The sequence below is a fragment of the Physeter macrocephalus genome, chromosome 14 (genome assembly GCF_002837175.3).
Source record: "Physeter macrocephalus isolate SW-GA chromosome 14, ASM283717v5, whole genome shotgun sequence".
Classification (NCBI taxonomy): Eukaryota; Metazoa; Chordata; class Mammalia; order Artiodactyla; family Physeteridae; genus Physeter; species Physeter macrocephalus.
In genome coordinates, this window is record NC_041227.1 from 65,892,048 (window position 1) to 65,910,588 (window position 18,541).

The 18,541-nt window shown below is 44.6% G+C and overlaps 1 protein-coding gene across 1 annotated transcript in view; it reads left to right on the plus strand.

The window, feature by feature from the left end:
* The window catches only part of HS3ST4 (heparan sulfate-glucosamine 3-sulfotransferase 4), a 384,854-nt gene extending 366,666 nt beyond the window's left edge, over nt 1–18,188 (plus strand). The window contains exon 2 of the mRNA XM_024123596.1: nt 17,552–18,188. Coding sequence (XP_023979364.1) covers nt 17,552–18,188 — 637 coding nt within the window. The remainder of the gene's footprint in view (nt 1–17,551) is intronic.
* The last annotated feature ends 353 nt before the right edge of the window (nt 18,189–18,541 follow it).

The following is an 18,541-nucleotide window of genomic DNA, read 5'->3' on the forward strand; positions in this document are numbered from 1 at the left end:
AGAAACATAGATCAATGGAACAAGATAGAAAGCCCAGAGATAAACCCATGCATATATGGTCACCTTACCTTTGATAAAGGAGGCAAGAATATACAATGGAGAAAAGACAGTCTCTTCAATAAGTGGTGCTGGGAAAACTGGACAGCTACATGCAAAAGAATGAAATTAGAACACTCCCTAACACCATACACAAAAATAAACTCAAAATGAATTAAAGACCTAAATGTAAGGCCAGACACTATGAAACTCTTAGAGGAAAACATAGGCAGAACACTCTATGACATAAATCACAGCAATATCCTTTTTGACCCACCTCCTAGAGAAATGGAAATAAAAACAGAAATAAACAAATGGGACCTAAGGAAACTTAAAAGCTTTTGCACAGCAAATGGATTTAATTTTGTAAAACCCTTGGAACATATAGTAAGATCTCAGTAAATATTATACCGAACATTTGTTGGTATGAGTACGTTTTAGGTATTGTCAGGGATTTCCCAAATAGGCTGTGGAATTCCTTGATGACAGGGACGGGTAATACTGATCTTCATCTTCTAGGACTTAGCAGACCATCTGGTATACAGTGATCAGTCAGAAATTGCTTACTATATGAATGAATAAATTGCTGATTGATGAGCATTGGTACCCAGTGGGCCCCAGTGTTGGAGCACTAAGAGAAATCCTGCTTCCTTTCTCCACCCCACCCCCATCCCACCACTCCTGCCCATCCAGGAGACACAGAATAACTTACACTGCAAAGACATAAACATGCTGAGGACTAAGTTAAATGCAGGATGAAACCAGGAAGATGACGTCACAAACAACCCCTGGAAGAAAAAGAAACTCAGGCTCATTCCATTGACTCTCTGGCAAAACGAGCTGTGATTTATTCCTGCAAATTACCAGCTGTAAAATATTTACAGCTAATTTCCTCTACCTTCCAGGGTGGCAGCGCAAAGGGAAGCAGGCTGTTTAGGTAGTAAATGCAGAATGCAGTCACCATGTCGGTGGCCCTGTTTCCTGCAGCAGCCTCGGGTGACAGCATCATTTATACCTTCCACGCACACAGTCTTTTCTGCATGTTTGTGAGTCTCAATTACAGGCCGTTGAGGTTTGTGTGGTAGGCATTATGGATTTATGAGCCAGAGCAAACATTAACTGGCACTAGTAATTCGTCTAGGGGTAGAGGAGGAGAGGGGAGGGAGCAACTGGGCATGGCACTGGTACCCTGGCAGTGCATCACAGGTCTGGGATGCAGAAATTAGCACACAGCTGGGACAGAAATGTCCTGTCCATCTGGAGACACCTGCTCTCCCAGGCTCATCTCCTGGCATGTCCATCTCCCCACACCCCCAACCCCAGAGATGAATGTAGAAGTGTCGCAAGGCTCAGTCCTTGGACCTTTCCTCACCTTTGTCTACACAAAGGTGTATACCATCTGTGTATGTCGGCAACGTTCAAATATTTCTCCACCCAGATCTCTTCCAGACTCACTGCTTACCTGGCATTTCCATCTGGATGTCTAAAATCATCTCAAGCGTAACGTATCTGAAGCAGAGCTCCTGATCTTCCCCCACTCTAAACCCAGATCTTCTCTCAATGTCTTCCTCCAACCCAGTTGCTCAGGGCTGTTGCCTTGGAGTCACCCCGACACCTCCCATTCCCCTTACAGTCCAAATATAATCCATCTGCAAATTCTATTAGCTCTTTCTTCCAAGTATGCCCAGACTCTGCCCACTACATCACTCCCACCATCATCTCTTATATGGACAGCTGCAATCGCTTCCTCAGAGCTTCCCAGCTTCTGAATCCCTGTGCAGTCAATTCCAATTCATCTGTGGAAAGTGGTCCTGGAAAATTACAATTCAGATCATGACACTTAGTCTTCTGCTCAAAAAACTGCAAGGAGGGCTTCCCTGGTGGCGCAGTGGTTGAGAGTCCGCCTGCCGATTCAGGGGACACGGGGTCGTGCCCCGGTCCAGGAGGATCCCGCGTGCCGCGGAGTGGCTAGGCCCGTGAGCCATGGCCGCTGAGCCTGCGCGTCCGGAGCCTGTGCTCCACAACGGGAGAGGCCACAACAGTGAGAGGCCCGTGTACCACAAAAAAATCCCAAAAACAAAAAACTCCAAGGACTTCCCATCACACTCAGAATGAAGTTTCATCATCAGGCCTCCCATTACCTCTCTAATCTCATCTTCTGCTGTGGTCTGCAGTCCCACTGGCCTCCACCTTGCCTCTGTGCACACTCAGAACCCTCCTACCCCAGGACCTTTGCACTAACTGTTTCCTCTGCTTAGAACAGGTTTCTCCCAGAGAGTCACATAATTTTTTCCTTCAATTCCCATATATACCTGTATATATATATATTCATTCTCAGGTAGAGAAGGATTTCTTAAATAAGAAACAAAAATGCTAGCCACAAGAGTGGTAAATTAAACTACTTTAACATTAAGACTTTTGACCATCAAATACACATAAAGAAGGTCATAAGGTAAGCCACAAACTGGGAGAAGATCATTGCAATCTACGTAACAAAGGAGTAGTACCCAGAATATACAAAGAACCCCTATAAATAAAAAAAGAAAAACAATCCAATAGGAAAATGGGCAAAAGATACAGATATTTCACCAAGGAGGAAACACAAATCATCAATAAGTGAAAAAGATCTCCCAAACTGAGAGAAATTCAAAGTAAGACAGTAGCAGACATTAAGTCACAAGGAGGATGAATGTGAGCTCTTCTGCACAGGTGGAGGGAATATAACTTAAGCGCCATTATCTTATAAGAGTAAGCATCTCAGAGCTCATGATTCAGCATTTCCATTATTTGGAAAATACCCAAGAGATATTCCTCCCCTTTATACCAGGAGGCATGTACAAGAATTTACATAGCAGCATTGTTCATAAAGCAAACAACCCCAATGTCCATCATCAGAAAAAATGGATAAATAATGCCATGTCCACACAATGGAATATTATACAGCAGTGAAAATGGAGTCACTAACAGTAAATGCAATGGCATTAATAGATTTTATAAAGATATTGTTTAAGTTTTAAAAAAATTAACAGAAGACTAGAGTATTATGCCATTTTGAAAAAAAAACCAACAAAACTAAACAGCATATTGTTTAGAAATGCAACACATGATATACCCACACACAAGAGAATAACAAACTCAAAATTCAGGAGAGTGGGTTTTTTAGTCTTTAGGTCATTTCTCTAGTAACTCTCAGCTTTCTTGTTCCCTTGTGGGTGGGTGGGGGTCACAAGACTGGTTTTGGTCAGTCAATTAGCAGAAATGATGAGAATAGTTTCCAGGCTGACCATCTAATTACCAATGTGGTATTTTTCCAGAATGCTCACGTACTCACTGTTCCTCCCCTTCTTCCTCTTTCTTTCTCTCATCTACCCCTCTGGCACAACATCCGGGAATGTTTGAGATGGTGGGGAGCTTCACACAGATAGATGCAACGCTATCAGTAATTTATGGGTTGGTATATATTTATGATATATTTATATTTATATTATATTATACTATACTATATTATATTATACATGTTCCAGGGAAGCTGTACAGAGGAGGAGGGCTTTGGATCAGGCATGCCATGAACAAGGGCTCCACCAGTCAGTGGGCAGGAAGGAAGGGGTATTTCAGGAAGTTGGAACATCATATGCAAAATCTAAGATACGACACAATCCATTGTTTCCAGGAAATGGCAAGATAATTCTAAGAGGCCAAAATGCAGAGTGCAGGGGGCGCACGGCAGGGCTGCGGCCAGAGCACAGCGTTCCTCACCGAGCTGACGTGCAGGGGTCAGCAGGGCCTGGCTACAGTTTATTCTTGCCAGCAGACCCTTCCTTCGAGTTTTGTCCCTCCCTTATTTCTGCTTGGTTGCACCCAGTCACACTCATTTCTGCATAGATTATTTTCCCATCGCTATTTCTCAGTGCCCAAAGTTCACATGACACTCCACCTGTTTCTGGTGCTGCCAGGGGCACAAGCATTCCTGGCAAAGGTCTGTTATAGCATCTGGAAAGAGCAGGGGTTTAATCTGGTCCAACCAAGCAAGCGTTTCCTGGGAGCCATTTTGGCCTTTTCCCCGAGTTGCTCAGAGTCTGATAAAGAAGACAAAGACATACATATGTGCCATGTTGTGGGATGAGTCAATGGTAGAAATAGACCACGCAGCAGAGTCCACAGCAGGGAAGTGACTTGTCATCCTGGGGAAAACAGGGCATGTGGGCTGAGTCCTGAAGGATGGTTATCACCAGGTTGGTGAAATAAAAAGGGTCAGCACCATTAGGAGCTGGTGAGGGAACAGGGGTATTCTCACACAGTATGAGTGGAAGCATAATTTGGCATGACCACCACGGAGGGCAATGTGCCAGTATCTATTATGGCCTTTAGACACAAACTCCCACGACCCAGCAACCCAGCTTCTGTAGGGCTGCGTTAGGAAAATACCCAAACGGGTGCGTACAAAGAGAGGCATGTGCAAAGGTGCTCACGTTAGCCTTCTTTGTCATCATGGAAAAGTGATGAAAATCCAAGGACCCTTTACAGGGAAATGGCTAGATAAACTGTGGTTTGCATATGCTATAGAATGCAACATCCGTTTAAAAAATGGGAAGTGAACTGAAAAGGGAAAATCTCAAGAAGTATTCTTTTTTAATTTTTGAAAATTAATTTTATTGCAGTATAGTTGCTTTACAATGTTGTGTTAGTTTCTACCGTACAGCAAAGTGAATCGGCTATACGTATACATATATATAGATGGTCTTATTTGCAAAGCAGAAATAGAGACACAGACGTAGAGATCAAGAAGTATTCTTGAGTAGAAAACCCACATTTTATTTTATTTTTTTTAACATCTTTATTGGACTATAATTGCTTTACAATGGTGTGTTAGTTTCTGCTTTATAACAAAGTGAATCAGCTATATGTATAAATAGATCCCCGTATCTCCTCCCTGTTGCGTCTCCCTCCCACCCCCCCATCCCACCCCTCTAGGTGGTCACAAAGCACCGAGCAAAAACCCAAATTTTAGAATGCTGCATAGGGTAGTATACTATTTGTGTCAACGTACTCACACGAAGACACAGGGCTCTGTTCAGGAGGACTAAGCTATGAGACTAATGGTGAAAGACGGTCAGGGGTGACTGAAGGCAGATGGGGAGCTCTAGGCAGTGGGGAACATCTATCTGGAGAGGAATCAGTGGTATTTATGTTTCTCTGCAACTAAGCCAGCCATCTGGACCTAGAAAGGGAAACACCTGGTTCCCCTGGAATCGGAGTAGCATATCTACCCAATTCAAGGCACACAGGTTGGAGGCTTATTAAGAACACATCCACACAGGTTGACAAGTAAAGAGGAAGCTTGTTTCCCAAGGCAGCATATCGAATGTGTACTGAGCTCCGGAAGGGGACCAAAAATTCTGTAGACCAGGAGGAGAGTCCAGGCAGGAGATGAGATCCACAGTCACATGGGGACAGTGTCCTGCTTCTCTGGGATCTTTCAGCATAAGCAGAATCTTACTCTGCCAGGACTGTTGTGAGAGGGTCTAGGGAGGAACGTAAAAAGAGAACAGCAAGGGAATATTCATTCCCCCTGAGAACATCCTCCAAGAATGGAGCTTTCTTAACATGTTGGTACCATGACTGCAGTATCATTGTGGATAGATGTGAGAGGAAGAAGTTTGTAGGCAACAGACCTCCAGCAAAGGCTGTGACTTTGGATGTCCTCCTCCCCAGCCAGCCAGCAGCACAGCTTCGTGGACCTGGATTTTCCCAAGGCTCCCGCCCCTAGGTGCTAGAGCCTGGCTAGGACGCTTGAGTCCAGCCCCTGAGAAGTCTGGCAAGATGTGTAGAGCCTCAGTGAAGGGGGGTGGGCCGTGAGCAAGAGGAAACGTCAGCACTCAGCCTTTTCTACCTTCTCACCAGCTGGTGGTGAAGAGATGGAGGCCCACCTACCACCAGCTTAGACCTCACTTCACTTCCCTTGTCTTGCTGCATGGATGCATGAAATGAGTAAAATGTGTAAAATGTGTAAAAATGTAAATGTGCGCATCCAGACGGGTCATTCATTCATTCATTGTCATTTATTAAGTACCTATTATATACAATGCTCCATTAGAGACAGATATAGTACCTAGTGAATAAGACAAAGTTCTGGCATTGCAGAGTTCAGTTCCAGGTAGAAGGGCATCAGAAATCATGTGAACTGGTAAGTAAAGTAGATAATTCCAAATCTCGACCAATGCCACACGGCGTGAACAAGGAGGGAAACCAGACAATGGGATAGACAGTAACTTGGAGCAGGCATGATTTTTGATAGAATGATCAGGGAAAGCCTCTCTGAGAGATGACTTTTGAGTGGTATGTTGATGTCACAAAAATCATAGCTGATGGACCAGACCAGCGTTGTCCAATAGAATGTTACGTGATGATGGAATATACTAGAGCTGTACCTCCAGCACAGTAGCCGTTGGCCATTTGTAGCTATTGTGCACTTGAGATGTGGCTATTGTCCCTGAGAAATTAAATCTTTAATTCAATTTAATTTTAATTAATTTAAATTTAAATCGTTCCATATGGCTAGTGGCTTTCATAATAATCCAAAGCCAGACATTTAAGATGAGACCTGAATGACGGGAAGAAGCCAGCTCTCTCCATCCTTCTTCCTGACTTTCTTTCCTCCTATCCTTCCTCCTTCCCTTCTTCCCTCCCTCTCTTCCTTCTTTCCTTTCTTCCTTCCTCTTTTCCTTTATTCTCCCTTCTCTTCTTTCCAACTGTGCTTTTTTTTTCCCCTTCTTTCCTTCATCTCTTCCATCATTGGGCAAATATTTATTGAGACCTATGTCTCAATTCTAGGCACTAAGTGAGATGCTGGAGATTCAGCAGTGTACAGAAGTGCCAAACTCTCTTCCTTCTTGAGAGCTTACTTCCTTTAGGACAGACAGACTAGACACAAGAAAATGAACACATAAACAAGATAATGTCAAAAAACAAGAAGCTCTAGGAAGTGAACAAAAGAGGCTGGTGTGAAGGAGAGTGATTTAGATGGTGCGTGGGGAAGGGGATTGCCCTCTGAGTAGGTGACGTTTGAGCCAAGACTTGAATAATGAGAAGGAGCCAGTTGTGGGAAGAGTAGAGGTGTGTGTGTGTGTGTGTGTGTGTGTGTGTGTGTGTGTGTGTGTGTGAAAAAGAGAAAAAGAGAAACACTCCGTAGGAGATCAGTGTGATATAATATTAGAATCTTCAATCTTTGGGGCACAGTATGTGTGCCTGTTTGTGTATATCTTTCTAGGTGTGCACTGATCTTCTTTCCTATTTGTCATTTCTCCATCTGTTATATGATCAGATGGATGGGTTTGAAAATCTGTTTACTATTTCATGAGCCCCAAGCTGTGAAAGTCAGGTCTAAATACAGGCACAGTAGGGTACACTGATTAATTTATGATTGTGCTTTACATCATCGAAGCTAGAGATCTTGATTTGGGGATGCAACCTTATGAAGGAAATATCTCAAGGACACACCTGGAAGGCTCTTACTTGGGCACTTTGTAGGAGAGGAGGTCCTGCCATCCTGGCCAAGTGTAGGGAAAAGGGGGGGTTTCTGGGCTGCATTCTGTTGGTGGAGAGAACAAGTTTCCTTCAACACTATAGAGTTGGTGCCTGGCCGTGTGACAAAATATTGTTCTTCACAGCACCATTCACATCTGTCCTTCATATGCATGGATGCCTCCATCTTGATCGAGTTATTTAACAAGTTTCCATGGCCAGGCATGAGTCGACCTGAGCAGCCCTTCCACCAATAAAACATGCAGTGCTTTATTATTTATATATATCGGTCTAGCCGATTAGATTCCTTGCATCACAAGGAAGAGACACGGAAAAATTATTTACAAAAACAAAGTTTGTTTTAAGGATGCACATGAGATAAACATGAAATAACCTCACGGTCAGCACAGGTCGTAAGATGGCATTCTCTGTGAATGCACAGTGAGTAAACAGGATTCATATATAATAGCAACAATAATTAACACTTGTACTCAGCAGTTAATTCCTTCCACGCACCGTGCTTAGCCTTCGTTCATTCTGGCTGCTGTAACAAAAATACCATAGACTGAGTGGCTTAAGCAACAAACATTTTATTTCTTACAGTTCTAAAAGCTGAGAATTCCAGGATCAAGATGCTGGCAGATTCACTGCCTGGTGAGAACCTGCTTCCTGGCTCATAGAGGGCTATCTTTTCACTATGTCCTCACACGGCAGAAGGTGGGAGGGAGCTTTCTGGGGTCTCTTTCATAAGGGCACTAATTCTATTCATGAGAGCTCCACCCTCATGACCTAATCGCCTCTCAGAGGCCACACCCCCAATACCATCCCATTGGGTGTTAGGATTTAACATATGAATTGTGTGGAGGGGGGCACACACATTCATTCTACAGCAGCATCATAAGCACCGGCCCTTTCAACCTTCATAAAACACGCTCTGAGATAGGTCTTGCTTGTGATACCCATTGTATGAGGAAACTGAGGCTTGAGGTGGTTAAATAAGTTTCCCAAAGTCCTTTAGAGTGAGGATGGCGAGAGCCAGGATAGAGCCACACAGTAGGGCTGAGACATGCAAAGGGTGACAGAGGCAGACTCAGCAGGAGCAAGCAGGGCTTGGCTCAGCCGCAGGAGGCAGGTGAGAAGGAAGCAGGGCTGGCAGCGTATTCCCAAGGCAGTGATGAGCAGACACCCAGCTGAGAGTGCAGCGTGCGGTGGAGAGACCTGCAATGGGGCCTTCCCGAGAGGAGCCCTCTCCTGTCACCGTCTGTTAAATGGTGAGCACAAGGTGCCCAGGCAGACAACGCTGACACCTCCATAATCATCATTCAGTGGTGGCACCTGCCCTTTGAAACGCTGAGCCCGAGGAAAGAAAATACAATAAAACAGCTAACAGAAGTTGGTGTGTGAGGTTCTGCAGTGGGACACTCTTTGAATGTGTATGAATAAAGGATCCGAGAAGGATACTCCGGGTGGAATCCCCAGTCAGGGGCAGGTGAAGTGAGCCGTAATCTTGTGAATTCAAAATCAGGGAGCATCTTGTTTTCGAATCTCTGGAGTGAGGTGGTCCAATAACAAGAGAGGACGGATTGGAGGGAGAGTTGTGGGTAAGAAGGCACTGATGGAGCTGAGGTTGTAAGCAGGCAAAGGTTTAGATTTTAGGACCCTGCTTCCCAACCTGTGGGCTTGAGAATTGTTGCGGGGACCTTCACACCCCTATAGATACCAAACATTGAGTATAAACGAAATCAATAAAAATCTCATACACACACATACGCGCACACATGGCCACATTCAGAAATGTAGATTCAGTGGTGATGACTCAATCACAAATTCATTTTAAGGGGCTGTCAAATTCATAGTTGTTTTTTTGTCCATATGTGTTTTCTAAATCAAACCATATGAATAAGTCAGCTTCTGTCATATGGTCGTCTATTGACTCTGAAGCCCTGGGGGGGGAAGTGGGAAAAGCCAAGGATGACAAGGAGAAATAAAAGCAAGCCTAGGATTTGTGCCATTTGAGGTATGGGCCCCATAAAGTGGCCAAGCTCTGCCTAGCACTGAAGCTTCCCAAGTGCTTGGGCACCCTGGGATAGCAAGGAGAAAGAGATTTCTAGGAATTCACTGGAATCTATGCTAAACAAATCTGTTTGGTGCTCTCAGCGTGGGTCATATCAATGCCCATTGGAGAGGTGGGTTTCCATGAATCAGGATCATCATTTACGGAGGGGTGTGTATTAGGCAACCAGTAATAGGCATTTAGATTCAGAATTTAAGCAAGGCTGGTCTCCTTCACTCATTCAACAAATAAATTTGTTTGTACCTACTATGTGCTACGTTACACCAGCAGCAATAACAAGGGGGGACATTTACCAATACTTGCTCTGTGCCAGGATGCCTGATACCTTTTCTTCTGAATGAGGAGGAGATGCTATTATACCCATTTGACAGATGATGGAACTGAGGATAAAAGACATGAAATGAGTTGCTAAAGCCAGTTGTGGTTCAGAGATGGAACCCCGAAGTCAAACGCTGAGCCACCCGCCTTTGTCAGGATGATCACCCACTGACAAGCTTCTGAAGGACGTGATTGTGGATTCTGGAGTCAAGTCGACCCTCAGCCAGTGATTCTCTACCTGAAACTCATGGAACTCCGTGAATCCTCAGAGACAAGGGGAGACCTCACAGACTATTTTTACTCTTTCAGAAGATGTGAACTTCTTCAGGACACATCTTGCTCTTCATTTCATCTCCTAATGTACCTGGCACACGACAGTTGCCAAATTAATGAACAGATAAATGGTTTTCTCTCTTTTTCTTTCAATAGATCCTAAAATATCTGTACTTGCCTGGCACAAACTTTAAAACCACAAAAGTGCCTGAGATCTGGGTTTGCTCTTTTCTCCCACAGTGTGGTCATGTGTCATTCACAACTGGAATGCTTTCCTCATTCTTCTCCAGTTTTTCAAATTCTTTGTGTTTCCTCAAAGCCCAGCTCCTTCCTCCCCCTCGTCCTTCCTCACTCCTTTCCTTCCTCTTGTCTTCATTTCTCCTTCCTCTCGCTTCTAGTTGCCTTCATCCTTTGCTTCAGCTCTCTCCCTCCTTTCCTCTCCTCTGCCCACACTTTTCTGTCACCTCCTTCTCCCTCTTGGTGGCAGATGTGATTTTTTTCTGAAAAGAGACCTCTCCCCACAACAGAGATACCCCATCTGAAGCACAGACCGCTTTACAAAAATGGGAAATTCAGGTGCGTCCTTCAAAGAACTCGCAGTCTGTTGCAGGGCAGGTACCATGCCTGCTTTAGCATCACTATATACCCGACATAATAAGCACCAGCAAACACTCGTTGGAATTAATGAGGGAATTCATATTAACATAGCCCTTCCATGGTACAGGTCCAGAGAGGGAAAAATCTTTGTCCTAAATGCATTCGGCAAGTTAGTTCTTAAGTCAGAGCTATAGCTCAGGATCCCTTCTTTCTCGCCTTCAGTTTGGTCCTTAGCCGTATGGCCCTGGCAAAGGCTGCCTTTCTTGGGTCTTTACATAAGAAATGTGGTTTCCAAAGGGTTTGACTTTTCATCTTCAGGGATTCCAGGATTCATAAACTTGGATTTGAAAATCAGCATGAACTTTCCAGAAGAATGAGGCCGAAAAGTAGTCCTGAGCAGGGTTTATTGTAAATTTGACTCAGTTTCCACATCTCTGTAATGGGCTCAGTGAATTGTATGCTACTCGTGCGGTTCAGCCAGAATAATATGTGAAATTGCCCGTCTCGATGCTTGGCAAGTAGCAGGCGCCCGGTTGAATTTCTGAGTTTCTTTCCTCAATGCAGAAGAAACAGCCTTACCTCATGCCCTGGCTCTAACCACCATTCTCTTGACTTAACAGTTTATCTGGAGGCCTCGGAAAATATTGCTCATTTATGCACCATTTATCCCACTGGGTAATGCATTTGGGAAAATGTGTGGTGCCCACATACCTCTGATTCAGGCAAGCGAAAGGCAAGCTCAGCTGCTAACCCTTCCAGGGAGAGTGGGCTCTTTACATCTAATACAGGTGACTGCCTTCTCCCTCGGCATTAGTGTTGGTGTCCGTTTGCTTCAACTGATGACGCCCCGGAGAGAGATGTAGCAAATTGAATGGTGGAGCTTGATCTGGCAAGAATTTCTGGGGCCTCTGGCCTGGGTTCCTGTAACTCCCAGTGGTGAGTCAGTGACAGCCCACCTTTACAACACACATAATGAGACTCAATTTAAGATTCAGCTTTGCCATCTACTAGCAGAGTGACCTCGGGCCGGTCCTGTAACCTTGTTGAGCCTCTGTCATTTGGTTAAGTATCGCCAGGCAGTAACTAAGAGCTCTGGCTAAAGTTCACGACAGACCTGGGGTTGGATTTCAACTCTGCCTCTTGTGACTTTGGACTAACAGATCAATTTCGCTGAGCCTCAGTTTCCTGACCTCTGAAGCGGTGAAGGTAGTAATACCTTCTTAAGAAAGTCGTTTTAAGAATTCACGGCTAATGTATTGCGAGCCTACTCTCTGTGAGGCACTCTTTCAGGCATTAACTCGTATCGTCGTCACAAAATCCCTATGAAATGGGTATTATCAGTGTGACGCCTGTTGTCCAGCTACTGCAACTGAGACACAAATTACTTGGGTTAGTAATTTGCCCGGAGTCGTATAGCTGATAAGTGGATCCAAATGTGGTGCATCTGGAGGCTATACTCTTAACCACCGGGCTGTAGAGCCCGGTGTCTGAACGTGCTTGGAGACATTGATCTGGCGTCAGAGTTTGAACTCTCAACCACCAAACGGCACAGAGTGGGCACTGGATAAGTGGCGTATGATAACTACTGCAGGATCGCTGTTATCGTTGTTTCCCATGAAGCCCTGGATGCTGACCTGTATCCAGATGGGGCGTGTGCTCAGCCCAGCTCCCCCACCAGCAGAGCGGAGGTGGTGGAGGGCGGGCGAGTTGGATCGTGTCTCGTAAACATTTGGGGTTGTGAGAGCAGCTGTGTGATCTTGCGGGATGATTCGCGCTTCAGGACTGTGCATTGACGCTGATGTCACGGCTGCTCTGAGCACCCCAGATACTGTTAACGAGCCGTTCCAAGCCCAGATGCAGTGTTTTCTCACCATATGGTACACACTGCAGTGCAGGGCCCTTCAGATGAGGGATGGCTTGGAATTCAGAAACACTGATCCCCACGTGAGGGAAACCTACTTAGAGGAGCCCTCCAAACTGCCCCAATTCTCCTGACTTCTGGGGATCATGTTTTCATTCGTATGTCATTCGTTCATTCATCTAATAACCACGCATAGTTATGGGGCAGCTGCCACGCGGCAGGCACTGGGGATACAGAGGTGAATAAAACATTGCCCATGGCTTCCGGAAACTGAGCTTAGCCGTGGAGGGCATGGGAACCAACCCTATTATGACATTATCCTAAGCTCTGTAATGCAGGAAGTTATCAAAGACCCTGGAAATTCAAAGGAGTTAGTGAAAATTTTTGCCGTGGAATTTAAACATTTGTTTTGCACACCGGCATCTGAATGCTTTTCCTTATTCAGGAGAACTCCCCAGATAGGCAAAGGTTAGGTCCCAGCTTCCACTAGTGAAGGTGAAGAGAATCTGACATTCCTTCGCCCTACTTTCTGGCAGGTGGACCGTGAACTTGTGATATAAATGTCCACCTCCCGCTGGGATCGCCCTTGGGTTCCAGACTCCTGTATCAAGATGATTACTCAACTCCTTCACTTGAGTATTTCAGATTCCAAGTCCAAAATCAGATCTTGGTATCTTCCCCTGAAACTGGCTCCTTTCTCAGTTGTCTCCACGTCAATAAACTGCACTACTACTTACCCGTTAGCTCAGGCCAACAGTCTTGGAGTCTTCTATGATACTCTCTCTCTCTTGCACGCACATCCCACCCATCCTAAAGGGCTGTTGGCCCCACCTTTTAAAGGCATCCTAATCCTGAACACTTCTTCCCAGGTTGCCCTCCTGCCACCCCCATCTCTAACCTGCTCTCCTGAAATGGCCTCTTGGCAGGCTGCCTTCCTTCTGCTGTAGCCACATGCCTGTGTGTTCTCAGCAAAGCAGCCAGGGGGAAAAAAAATCTCTTAAAATATAAGTTTTATGTTCTCTTGTTTCATGTTCTTCACTGGTTTCTCATCACACATGGAATTAAAACCCAGCGTCTTGCCCATGGCCCGTAAGACCCCCTGTGGTCTTTCCCTCCCCACCCCTTGACCTTATTTTCTCACTTCCTTAGCTTTGCTCACTCCCCTGTGGCGTGACTGGTCTCCTCCCCATTCCTCAAGCACATAAAGATGTGAGAACACGGGCAGTCAAAGCGTCAGACCCAGTCGAGAAGAACTTCCCTAAAACCAGGAGAGAGAAGGAAACTTGGGATGAATCACTCCTGAGAAAGTAGAGGGAGACAAGATCCAAAGCCCACTTTGGGAGAAGTTGGTCTTACACATAGACTGCCCCCTCTAGTCTTTTAGGAAGAGAGACACTAGGATAGATACGGAAACAGCTGCTGGGTCGTGGGCCCAGGTGAGAAGACTGGTGAAGGGGACAAGGCCTGAGAAATGACCAGATTAGGACAACAAAACCCTTCACAACAAAGCCTCGCCTTAGGACAGGAGATTAATGGTTTATTCATCCATTCGTTCAACAGATATTTGTTCAGCACCTGCTATTTGCCAGAAACTGGTGGTGGGTGTTTGCCTGGCCAGTGAGCTTAGGAACCAAGGATATACTCACCCAGTGAGACTTCGAAAAAGTATCTTTAGGTTCTGAGTCTGTTTCCTCCTCTCTAAAAGTGAAATAGTAATGATACCCGCTCTGTTGATTAAAATAGTTATTTATGTGATGCTATAAAGAGCTCTCCTTTTATCAGATGTAGTAGTTACACCGGAAGCTCTGTCAGGGAAGGGACCTTCTCTGTTTTGTTCACTAGTATATTGCCATTTATGGAAGTGAGCATTTATGGAACAAATGTATGAATGAATGAATATAGCTGATTCAGAATCATTTTTGGAAAGGGGGTACTGCTACTTCATTGATTTTGAGCAGCTACTGGATAGCTTCTTACCAGCAAAAAATCCTGTGTATCTCATGCAACAACAGTTGTATCTTGGCTTAATGAGATGGTTTTACCACGTGTGCCCCAAATGCAGGAACTGTCCTCAAGTGCATGGTGTAAGCCATCTGTAACATGACGATCAAAGCCATTTAGGCGCCTCTGCTGCCCTCTACCTTCTCCATTGCCTTCTCTAGCCCCGCTCCTCTCATTGCCTTTGGCACCAAGCACTGAGCTAGTCACATAATTACTCCTATACACACTGGCTTATAGGCTGGGTACCATTTATCTCAGATGCTTCAGATAAAAGACTCGAGATCACCAAAGATCTTGACAGACTGTAACAATTAGCTGAAGTGAAGGAGATGAATTTGTCAATGTAAAAATAAACACTGAGGTCTAAGAAGTGAATGGCAGAGACTGGATGAGAAGAAAAACCTAGCAGCTGCTCCTTGCTAAAGAAAAATACAGCAAATTAAAAGGAGCAGGATATATCTGAGGGGCAAAAATCCGGAAGAGGCCACGTAAAAGGATCTATCTTCAGTATTTTTTGCATCAACGTTTATTTAATATTTTTATGCTATGAAATGAGTTCTACTATAAAAAGAAGAGAATCTATCTCTCCAACTAAAAGAAAAGCAGGAGATCAGTATATTCTTTCAACTTCAGCTGAACGAATAGCAGCTCCCCCATTGCTCACCAGTCTCCAGATCAGCAAGAGTGGTGGATGACCCTGGCTTAAATCAGAATATCCTTCTTTTCTAGATCAGTTTTCCTTAGTTCCCACGTTGTTCAGCTTTTCCATTTGGCCCAACGTAAATATTTTCTCCTTATCTTCTCTAAGAATTGCTGTGCCAATGATCTTGTGCCTCTGGCTTAAGCTTTTAAAATTCTGGCGTTCATTGGACAGTATTCTAAGTGATTTACCTGCATTATCACATTCAATCTTCATTACAGTCCCATAAGGGAGGGACTCTTGTCAACCCTATTTTTTTAGATGAGGAAATGGAGATTCAGTGTGGGTTTACTCACTCCGTCAAGGTGACATAGGTAGTCAGAACTCTTAGATCAGGTACATGTGACTCCCCTAAAACTGTGGTCCTTAACCCTGCCCCTCCAAACATCACAATTAAATCTGATAAGAGCCAAACAGGCACACAGACTTGAAAACTTTCAAAATACTGGGGAGATAATATCAGTTCAAGATGAGCATGATTATTTATGACCAGGGCTATTGCTTTGATCTGAAAACTCCTCGCTGCCCAACCATTATGCATGAACAACATCAAACTCCATGTGAATTTCTCTACATTAGGCAAGAGGCGAGTGCGTCTTGCCTAATAAAAGTGCTTGCGGAGAAAGCTCAAAACCCAGTAGCAATTAATTATTGACAGAGCATGTGAATTAGAGATAAAAGAAGAATCCTTCCTTCTCCACACACGCGATAGTAAATACATTTAATTATGGTAGGGGAAGCTGAGGGATCTTCGTCTGTATTAAGTTTTATTAGCTGAGACATTTAAAAGCATGTCATCATAACAAAGAGGTCTTGTGTAATCCTAAATGTACCACTTTGGTGCAAGGCTCGGAAGTGCAGTGCATAGACTTAATGGAGATGGATGGAGCACATGGTGGCAGATGGCCTGCTGTACCGACAGGTACAAGTACATCAAACTCCTTTAATCTCTTGAAGTTCCCAAGTAAGACAAGGCCACTCTGAAGGCAAACATGGATGGAGGGGTGGGTTTGGAGAAGCAACCTTGGTAAGGAAACCAAGAGATATGGGTCCTGGTGTGGGATCTATCACTGGCTCACTGGGCGACCTTGGGAGCCAAGAAAGAAGAAATCCCGTGTATAAAACGAATTCTCTGCTAGATGCCGTCACACTGTACGTCACGCTGTACGTCACGCTATATGTCATTCGTTTCATCCTCAACTGAACTTGAAGTACGTTTTAGGATTTTTACAGATGAGGATAATAAGGCTCAGGGAAGTGATGCAACTTGCTGAGGTCACAAAGCCTGTCTGATTCCCTGTCTCTGGGCTTCAGCTTCCTCATTTGCATAAAGATGCCTTTGGATTAGGTTAGGGGTCAAGAACTGTTTTCTTAAAGGGCCAGATAGGAACTATGTTCAGCTTTGCAAGTCATATAGTCTCTGTTGCAACTACTCGACTCTGCTGATGTAGGTGCAAAAAGCAGCCACAGACAGTACAAAAAGGAATGTGTGGCCATGTTCCAATAAAAGTTTATTTATAAGCATTGAAATTTGAATTACATGTAATTGTCATGCATCACAAAATTTTAGTCTTATCATTTTGTTTTTTTCCCCATCCTTTAAAGATGAAAAATCATTCTTAGCTGTGGGCCATACAATAACAGGAGGCAGGCAGTAGTTTGCCAACCCCAGGACTAGATCATCTTTGAGGTCTTGTTGAGCTCAAACGCTTTCTGAAAGCCACTACAGCAACCATATCCTTGATTTTTTTAAGCTCTTACACATGCCAGATTCTGTGCTAAATGCTTTAAAAACATTAACTCCCTTAATCTTTTTACAACTGTGTGAAGTAGGTGCTATCATTATCTTCATTTCAGAGATTATAAAACTAATACATAGAGAAATTAAGAGTCGATCTAGGTTAAACATAACTGGTAAGAGATAGAGCAGAAATTTAAATGGAGGTGTATAAGAGTCCCAAGAATGAATTGCACAAGCTTTATGCTGCTTTTTCTGATAATACTATAATCAGAACGATAGAGGGATATATAGTCCAAAAAGAACTTCCAAGTGTACGTGAATTTTATTGGGTAGCTCCCCACCGGGCTATTTATATCATACGTTTCGTGCAGCAAGTTCAGTGATTTCTGGACAGGAATAACCACTCTTCTGTTTTCCTCCGTCTTCCAGAAATGTGATGCCTAAGACTTTGGATGGGCAGTTAACCATGGAGAAGACACCAAGTTACTTTGTGACAAATGAGGCCCCCAAGCGCATCCACTCCATGGCCAAGGACATCAAACTCATCGTGGTGGTGAGAAACCCCGTGACCAGGGCCATCTCCGATTACACCCAGACACTGTCAAAGAAACCCGAGATCCCCACCTTCGAGGTGCTGGCCTTCAAAAATAGGACCCTAGGGCTGATCGATGCCTCCTGGAGCGCCATTCGAATAGGGATCTATGCTCTGCATCTGGAAAACTGGCTCCAGTATTTCCCCCTCTCTCAGATCCTCTTCGTCAGCGGAGAGCGACTCATAGTGGACCCCGCTGGGGAAATGGCCAAAGTACAGGATTTTCTAGGCCTCAAGCGTGTTGTGACTGAGAAACATTTCTATTTCAACAAAACCAAGGGGTTCCCTTGCCTAAAGAAGCCAGAAGACAGCAGCGCCCCCAGGTGCTTAGGCAAGAGCAAAGGTCGGACTCATCCCCGCATCGACCCCGATGTGATCCACAGACTGCGGAAATTCTACAAACCCTTCAACATGATGTTTTACCAAATGACTGGTCAAAATTTCCAGTGGGAACAGGAAGAGGGTGACAAATGAGGCTAGAGATGTGGAGGGAAGGCTGGTGAATAGCTAGGGAGGCTCCTTACCTGAGTCCTGAATCCCCCAGGGTCTGCAGCCTCAGCCTTGCTGGGGTGCCAAGTAGATCTCCTCCTCCTTTGTCCAATCAGGATTGCTTCCAACGCTGTTGGCTTAGGCAAAGGGATGGATCCCATGGCATACTCATGAGGGTACCAGGCCTGCCTGGGTAGCAGCATCTGGTTGACCAGATGGCCACCAGAATCCACTGCTAATTCTTATCTTCTGCTGGTTAATCAAGTCTGAAGACAGGATACATAAATAGTCGTCAAGGTCAGAGACAGTGGCGTGAATGTTCGTTTAAATGACAAGAA